Consider the following 9,188-nt stretch of genomic DNA (forward strand, 5'->3'; position numbering starts at 1 on the left):
CCTACATACTCTAACTTGAGCCTCACTATCCTCGTAAAAACTCTTCACTGCTTTCAGTAACCTACCTCCTACACCATACACTTGCAACATCTGCCACATTGCCCCCCTATCCACCCTGTCATACGCCTTTTCCAAATCCATAAATGCCACAAAGACCTCTTTAGCCTTATCTAAATACTGTTCACTTATATGTTTCACTGTAAACACCTGGTCCACACACCCCCTACCTTTCCTAAAGCCTCCTTGTTCATCTGCTATCCTATTCTCCGTCTTACTCTTAATTCTTTCAATTATAACTCTACCATACACTTTACCAGGTACACTCAACAGACTTATCCCCCTATAATTTTTGCACTCTCTTTTATCCCCTTTGCCTTTATACAAAGGAACTATGCATGCTCTCTGCCAATCCCTAGGTACCTTACCCTCTTCCATACATTTATTAAATAATTGCACCAACCACTCCAAAACTATATCCCCACCTGCTTTTAACATTTCTATCTTTATCCCATCAATCCCGGCTGCCTTACCCCCTTTCATTTTACCTACTGCCTCACGAACTTCCCCCACACTCACAACTGGCTCTTCCTCACTCCTACAAGATGTTATTCCTCCTTGCCCTATACACGAAATCACAGCTTCCCTATCTTCATCAACATTTAACAATTCCTCAAAATATTCCTTCCATCTTCCCAATACCTCTAACTCTCCATTTAATAACTCTCCTCTCCTATTTTTAACTGACAAATCCATTTGTTCTCTAGGCTTTCTTAACTTGTTAATCTCACTCCAAAACTTTTTCTTATTTTCAACAAAATTTGTTGATAACATCTCACCCACTCTCTCATTTGCTCTCTTTTTACATTGCTTCACCACTCTCTTAACTTCTCTCTTTTTCTCCATATACTCTTCCCTCCTTGCATCACTTCTACTTTGTAAAAACTTCTCATATGCTAACTTTTTCTCCCTTACTACTCTCTTTACATCATCATTCCACCAATCGCTCCTCTTCCCTCCTGCACCCACTTTCCTGTAACCACAAACTTCTGCTGAACACTCTAACACTACATTTTTAAACCTACCCCATACCTCTTCGACCCCATTGCCTATGCTCTCATTAGCCCATCTATCCTCCAATAGCTGTTTATATCTTACCCTAACTGCCTCCTCTTTTAGTTTATAAACCTTCACCTCTCTCTTCCCTGATGCTTCTATTCTCCTTGTATCCCATCTACCTTTTACTCTCAGTATAGCTACAACTAGAAAGTGATCTGATATATCTGTGGCCCCTCTATAAACATGTACATCCTGAAGTCTACTCAACAGTCTTTTATCTACCAATACATAATCCAACAAACTACTGTCATTTCGCCCTACATCATATCGTGTATACTTATTTATCCTCTTTTTCTTAAAATATGTATTACCTATAACTAAACCCCTTTCTATACAAAGTTCAATCAAAGGGCTCCCATTATCATTTACACCTGGCACCCCAAACTTACCTACCACACCCTCTCTAAAAGTTTCTCCTACTTTAGCATTCAAGTCCCCTACCACAATTACTCTCTCACTTGGTTCAAAGGCTCCTATACATTCACTTAACATCTCCCAAAATCTCTCTCTCTCCTCTGCATTCCTCTCTTCTCCAGGTGCATACACGCTTATTATGACCCACTTCTCGCATCCAACCTTTACTTTAATCCACATAATTCTTGAATTTACACATTCATATTCTCTTTTCTCCTTCCATAACTGATCATTTAACATTACTGCTACCCCTTCCTTTGCTCTAACTCTCTCAGATACTCCAGATTTAATCCCATTTATTTCCCCCCACTGAAACTCTCCTACCCCCTTCAGCTTTGTTTCGCTTAGGGCCAGGACATCCAACTTCTTTTCATTCATAACATCAGCAGTCATCTGTTTCTTGTCATCCGCACTACATCCACGCACATTTAAGCAACCCAGTTTTATAAAGTTTTTCTTCTTCTCTTTTTTAGTAATTGTATACAGGAGAAGGGGTTACTAGCCCATTGCTCCCGGCATTTTAGTCGCCTCATACGACACGCATGGCTTACGGAGGAAAGATTCTTTTCCACTTCCCCATGGACAATAGAAGAAATAAAAAAGAACAAGAGCTATTTAGAAAAAGGAGAAAAACCTAGATGTATGTATATATATATATGCATGTGCGTGTCTGTGAAGTGTGACCAAAGTGTAAGTAGGAGTAGCAAGATATCCCTGTTATCTTAGCGTGTTTATGAGACAGAAAAAGAAACCAGCAATCCTACCATCATGCAAAACAGTTACAGGTTTTTGTTTCACAGTCATCTGGCAGGACGGTAGTACTTCCCTGTCTACCAACACTGGGATAATGTGAAATGTACCGAATGTATGCATAGATGCGACTGCACTGGCTGGCTTGTAAACACTGGTGCTGAGGCCACACGTGGGATGCGTCCCAGACGAATTACATAAGACGAGGCAAAATTTTTTGCATTCAAATGCTTCATATGGCGGATTTAACGTAATGCGATGCGTTCGTAAGGCGGGGGTCCACTGTATCTTGCTCACTGAGCTTAAGCGTTTCTTAATTAACCCTTTTACTGTCGAGACTCCTGTTCACAAACTTGCTCTCAGTGTCAAAGAATTTAAAAAAAAAAGAGTTATTTTTTCTTACCAAATGATAAGAGATTTTTTTCCCAATGGTAATGACACCAAAAGTATGAAATTTGATGGAAAACTTACGGAATTACACTCTCACGAAGTTAGCAGTGTCGGCGATATTTACGCAGCGGTGATTTCGCCTACTTTGAGCCCTACTTTTGGCCAATTCCATTGTTCCAGTTTACCAAACTCATAGCTGTTTCACTAGAACTCTATTTATTCTATTGACTAAGTACAAGAAACCGCTCATTCACCTATTTCAACTACCCAATAAAGTGGTCAGAAATTGGCAATTTGGCCACTTTCACACAAATTTCAAAATAGTGTCCAGAATAAACAATGTAGACATTCCAGGCACTAAAATAACATTAGTCACAGCTCCTGGTCCCTCTTATATTACTCTTGCTTGCCATTTTGAATTTTTATTCACACAAAAAAATACAAGATTTACTGTTATGCAAACTACTGCATTATTGTAATAATTGTATAAATAATATCAACTCATTCGTGACTGGGTATTAGATTGGCCAGTTGGACATGTATTGGACGGTATTTCAAGGTACTTTTCATCGTGAAACCAATCAAAATTATCTCTTTTTCTGTAATATATCTTCCATTCTATCAATTAAGAACGAGAATACAACCATAAATACTATACGGAAATGCACCTCAAAGTCTACATTTTAAACCAAAAACACAGTCGGAGTTTTTTTTTTTCTCCTGCACCGAGCGCTGCAGGATTTTTTTGTACTGCACACACTAGACCCGTTCTCTCACATGTAGGTCTACCAGCTTTCTCCCGCTAGATTTGAAGCCGCTAGAACTTTGGCGTAATACTATGGCACCAACACTGGCTTGCAAGCCGTACTACTATAGGGCGCCGACAGCGAAAGAGTTATTTTTTATATATTTATTATCACACTGGCCGATTCCCACCAAGGCAGGGTGGCCCGAAACAGAAAAACTTTCACCGTCATTCACTCCATCACTGTCTTGCCAGAAGGGTGCTTTACACTACAGTTTTTAAACTGCAACATTAACACCCCTCCTTCAGAGTGCAGGCACTGTACTTCCCATCTCCAGGACTCAAGTCCGGCCTGCCGGTTTCCCTGAACCCCTTCATAAATGTTACTTTGCTCACACTCCAACAGCACGTCAAGTATTAAAAACCATTTGTCTCCATTCACTCCTGTCAAACACGCTCACGAATGCCTGCTGGAAGTCCAAGCCCCTCGCACACAAAACCTCCTTTACCCCCTCCCTCCAACCTTTCCTAGGTCAACCCCTACCCCGCCTTCCTTCCACTACAGACTGATACACTCTTGAAGTCATTCTGTTTCGCTCCATTCTCTCTACATGTCTGAACCACCTCAACAACCCTTCCTCAGCCCTCTGGACAACAGTTTTGGTAATCCTGCACCTCCTCCTAACTTCCAAACTATGAATTCTCTGCATTATATTCACACCACACATTGCCCTCAGACATGACATCTTCACTGCCTCCAGCCTTCTCCTTGCTGCAACATTCATCACCCATGCTTCACACACATATAAGTGCGTTGGTAAAACTATACTCTCATACATTTCCCTCTTTGCCTCCAAGGACAAAGTTCTTTGTCTCCACAGAATCCTAAGTGCACCACTCACCCTTTTCCCCTCATCAATTCTATGATTCACCTCATCTTTCATAGACCCATCCGCTGACACGTCCACTCCCAAATATCTGAATACGTTCACCTCCTCCATACTCTCTCCCTCCAATCTGATATTCAATCTTTCATCACCTAATCTTTTTGTTATCCTCATAACCTTACTCTTTCCTGTATTCACCTTTAATTTTCTTCTTTTGCACACCCTACCAAATTCATCCACCAATCTCTGCAACTTCTCTTCAGAATCTCCCAAGAGCACAGTGTCATCAGCAAAGAGCAGCTGTGACAACTCCCACTTTGTGTGTGATTCTTTATCTTTTAACTCCACGCCTCTTGCCAAGACCCTCGCATTTACTTCTCTTACAACCCCATCTATAAATATATTAAACAACCACGGTGACATCACACCTCCTTGTCTAAGGCCTACTTTTACTGGGAAATAATTTCCCTCTTTCCTACATACTCTAACTTGAGCCTCACTATCCTCGTAAAAACTCTTCACTGCTTTCAGTAACCTACCTCCTACACCATACACTTGCAACATCTGCCACATTGCCCCCCTATCCACCCTGTCATACGCCTTTTCCAAATCCATAAATGCCACAAAGACCTCTTTAGCCTTTTTATTGTTTTCTGTAATATGTAAGAGTTATGCAAATTAAAACAAAGTTATCAAGTTGGAGTTTCCTTTTTATTTACTTTTTTCTTTCTAATATATGTATTTATTTGGCACCGTTACAAGGTGGGAGGAGCTGTAGCAGAGGGAGAGAAGTGGTGTCACAGTAACTGATGCTACCCAATGCTGCAAGGAGGTGTGCCTTATGTCACTATAAAATATTGTATAATTATGCTATTACTATCAATAAAGTTTATCTACCTATCATATTTATTCCAGGATAATATTAGGGGTTGTTGAGGTGGTTTGGTCATTTAGAGAGAATGGATCAAAGTAGAATGACATGGAAAGCATATAAATCTATAGGGGAAGGAAGGCGGGGTAGGGGTCGTCCTCGAAAGGGTTGGAGAGAGGGGGTAAAGGAGGTTTTGTGGGTAAGGGGCTTGGACTTCCAGCAAGCGTGCGTGAGCGTGTTAGATAGGAGTGAATGGAGACGAATGGTACTTGGGACCTGACGATCTGTTGGAGTGTGAGCAGGGTAATATTTAGTGAGGGGATTCAGGGAAACCGGTTATTTTCATATAGTCGGACTTGAGTCCTGGAGGTGGGAAGTACAATGCCTGCACTTTAAAGGAGGGGTTTGGGATATTGGCAGTTTGGAGGGATATGTTGTGTATCTTTATGTGTGTATGCTTCTAGACTGTTGTATTCTGAGCACCTCTGCAAAAACAGTGATAATGTGCGAGTGTGGTGAAAGTGTTGAATGATGATGAAAGTATTTTCTTTTTGGGGATTTTCTTTCTTTTTTGGGTCACCCTGCCTCGGTGGGAGACGGCCGACTTTTTGAAAAAAAAAAAAAAAAAAATATTAGGTATAACAAATTACGTAGAAGCATGATAAAGACGCCCATGTTAATAAAATCTGACATATGGAGAGGTATTGATGGGTGGGTGGTGGGGGAGGGAGGAGAGGGATAAAAAAAAAGTGACCGTGACCATTACAGAAAATGTTATGCATTATGCACCTAAAAGTTAACTATAGAAGATCACTCTTATCCTATGCACAGACTGAAAAAAGTACAATTTTCTTGATTTTTTTTCCCAAATAATCATCATTGTGCACGTTTCCTGGAATATCTCTGAAGTAAGTATTGACCTATTTCATGTTGTATCACCATTAATAATGAATGGATTGAAAGGATTTTCACAGCAAACACAAAACTGAATGTTTTAATTTCGGGTGGTGACATTTTTGAAGTGTCAGCAAGGGGTGGTTCCTCGATTAGCGACAAATTTGTTTACCGACGTGGTCTTAGGAATGGAACTCTGTCGATAAGTGAGGAGAGGCTGTATTATAAATACATCGGGTTGAATATTGTGAATACATCAGGTTGAACATTGTAAATACAACAGGTTGAATATTGTAAATACAACAGGTTGAATATTGTAAATACAACAGGTTGAATATTGTAAATACAACAGGTTGAATGCTGGTGAATAACTAATTTTTGTTTTGTAATTTCAGGGAATACCATCGTCAAAATAATCAGAAGATAAATAAGTTAAACAAGGCACTGTTGACGCACCACGTGAACGCTGAGAGAGAGAAGCAGAGAGAACAGGAGCGTATAGAGAAGGAACGCTTGCGCCGCCTCATGCTGGAGGACGAGGAAGGTTACCGCAAACTGATTGATGAAAAGAAAGATAAACGTTTAGCCTACCTTCTTACGCAGACTGATGAGTTCATTGCCAATCTGACAGAGATGGTCAAGGCTCATAAAGAGGACCAGCGACTCAAGCATCGAGAGGAACGCAAGAAAGCTGTGAGTGTTTCTTTCATTTATTATTAGTTCATAGTACAGGTGGGTCCCACATTAAAGCACTTCACTTTACAGCATTTTGCTAATGCAGCAGTTTTCAGTTATAACCATTTTTCATTTATTGAGATTTCCTGCAATAAATATATTCGCTACTCGTTATAAACTAAGGATGAGAATATTATTTGATAGTATAAACTTGCTGTCAGGCATTTTTATGAATTTGAAAGTGAAAAAAGGCTGTTTCACTTTACAGCAGTAGCCCAGAACCTAACATGCTGTATAAGCGGGGCCCTCCCGTACAGCAGTAGCCCAGAACCTAACATGCTGTATAAGCGGGGCCCTCCCGTACAGCAGTAGCCCAGAACCTAACATGCTGTATAAGCAGGGCCCTCCCATACAGCAGTAGCCCAGAGCCTAACCTGTATAAGCAGGGCCCTCATGAGAGGGCCCCAGTTATACAATAGTTTAGAGTCTGGGCTACTGCTGTACAGGAGGGCCCCCCATTATAGAGCAGGTTAGGCTCTGGGCTACTGCTGTACATACAGCAGTAGCTTGGAACCTAACCTGCTATATAACTGGGGCCTACCTGTATGAGAGGTTCTCTATGGGAAAGTGGAGAAGAATCCTTCCCCCACAAGCCAAGTGTGTTGTAAGAGGTGTCTAAAATGCCGGGAGCAAGGTGCCTGTATCACCTTGTCCTGTAATCAGTTACTAAATGAAAAATGAAAAAAATATTTGAAAGCATTTCCTGTTTTTCAGGTTGGTCTGCCTCAATGGGAGGCAACCAGTGATGAACAAATATTTGAGGTGGAAGACCATATTAGTGATGCATCCTTTTTAACCATTTGAGGGTCCGTGCCATTGTTCTACGGGTTTGATGCCATGGTCTGTGCCGGGAGCTCAGCTCAGATAAGTCATGAGCAGTAAATTTGGGCCTGGATGTGAGAGAATAGGTCTGTGTGGCAAGTCTGCACCATATAAAAAAATCTTAAGCACGCAGTGCATAATAAGAAAAACAACTGCGACCGTGTTTTTGGTATAAAACAGCGTCTTTGTGGTGTATTTTCATATTGTTTTTATAGCTGTATTCAGTTTCTTGGTCTTATTTGATAGAACGAAAAATATATTACAGAAATAGAGAAGATATTGATTTGTTTTATGAATGAAAATAGCTTGAAATGTAGCTCAAATTAGGGGAAATGTTTGATTTTTGCTGATGTTCAATAGTAAACAAATTACATCACGCATCCAAACACGTCAACTGGTGGGTCTAATGTGCATTTGCAAAGGCACTGATATTATTTATACAATTATTACAATGTTGCATGAAAGTAAATCTTCTATTTTATTGTGTGAATAAAAAATAAAAATGGAATTCATGTGTTAAGTCTGAGAACATAACTAATGAACAGAAGAATTGTTATTTTAGTGCCAGGAATGTCTGCATTGTTTATTCTGGACTCTATTTTGAAATTGGAATATTTTAAAATTTGTTTGAAATTGGCCAAATTACCAATATCTGATCACTGTATTGAGTAGTTGAAATAGTTGATTGGAGAGTTTCTTGTGCTCAGTCAATAAAATGGAAGACATACTAGTGAAATAGATAATATTTTGGTCAACTGGAACAATGTAATTGACCTAAAATGAGACTCAGTGGTCAAAATCTTCAGTAAGTAAATAACATTGACACAGCAAAATTTGCAATAGCATAATTTCTTCAGTTTTCCATCAAATTTGGCACTTTTTGTTTTATTACCTTCAGAAAAAAGATTCTCTACCATTTCAAAAGAAAAAAGAAAAAAAATTATAGAAAATTCTTGGATCCTGTGGGCAAGTTTCAGATTGAGGATCTGGACTCTTAAAGGGTTAATTTGGACAGTTATCCTTTCACCCTTCAGTAGCTTTTGTGTAGAACTACATGGTAGAGGTCAGGGTCCCTTAGTGGCTGTCACGTAGAACTACATGGTAGAGGTCAGGGTCCCTTAGTGGCTGTCACGTAGAACTACATGGTAGAGGTCAGGGCCTCCAGTGGCTGTCACGTAGAACTACATGGTAGAGGTCAGGGTCCCTTAGTGGCTGTCATGTAGAACTACATGGTAGAGGTCAGGTCCCTCATGTAGTTCTGCATCATGAACTCAGCATAGATAAACTGTGAGTGGCAAATCTTGACCTGGATATGAGAGAATGGGTCTGTGTGGTGAGTGTGCACAGTATAAAAAAAATCTTGACCCACGTGGTGCTTGATAAGAAGAGCAAAACTTTGACATTTTGTATGGTTTAAAATAGTAACTTTGAGGTGTATTCTTAGATTTTTTTTTATTGTTTTATTCACTGCTTCTTGGTATTATTTAATAGAATAGGTGTACTACTAAAATAGAGATAATTTTGGTTGACTTTCTGACCATAAGTAGCTTGAAATTGAGCTCAA

The 9,188-nt window shown here is 39.9% G+C and overlaps 1 protein-coding gene across 5 annotated transcripts in view; it reads left to right on the forward strand.

Moving 5' to 3' along the window:
* The window catches only part of LOC128699941 (ATP-dependent helicase brm), a 232,990-nt gene that overhangs the window by 64,404 nt on the left and 159,398 nt on the right, over window positions 1-9,188 (forward strand). For all 5 annotated transcript variants that reach the window (XM_070102471.1, XM_070102470.1, XM_070102468.1 and 2 more), the window contains one exon: window positions 6,463-6,760. In XM_070102471.1, coding sequence (XP_069958572.1) covers window positions 6,463-6,760 — 298 coding nt within the window. The remainder of the gene's footprint in view (window positions 1-6,462; window positions 6,761-9,188) is intronic.

Source organism: Cherax quadricarinatus, chromosome 81 (assembly GCF_038502225.1).
Source record: "Cherax quadricarinatus isolate ZL_2023a chromosome 81, ASM3850222v1, whole genome shotgun sequence".
Classification (NCBI taxonomy): domain Eukaryota; kingdom Metazoa; phylum Arthropoda; class Malacostraca; order Decapoda; family Parastacidae; genus Cherax; species Cherax quadricarinatus.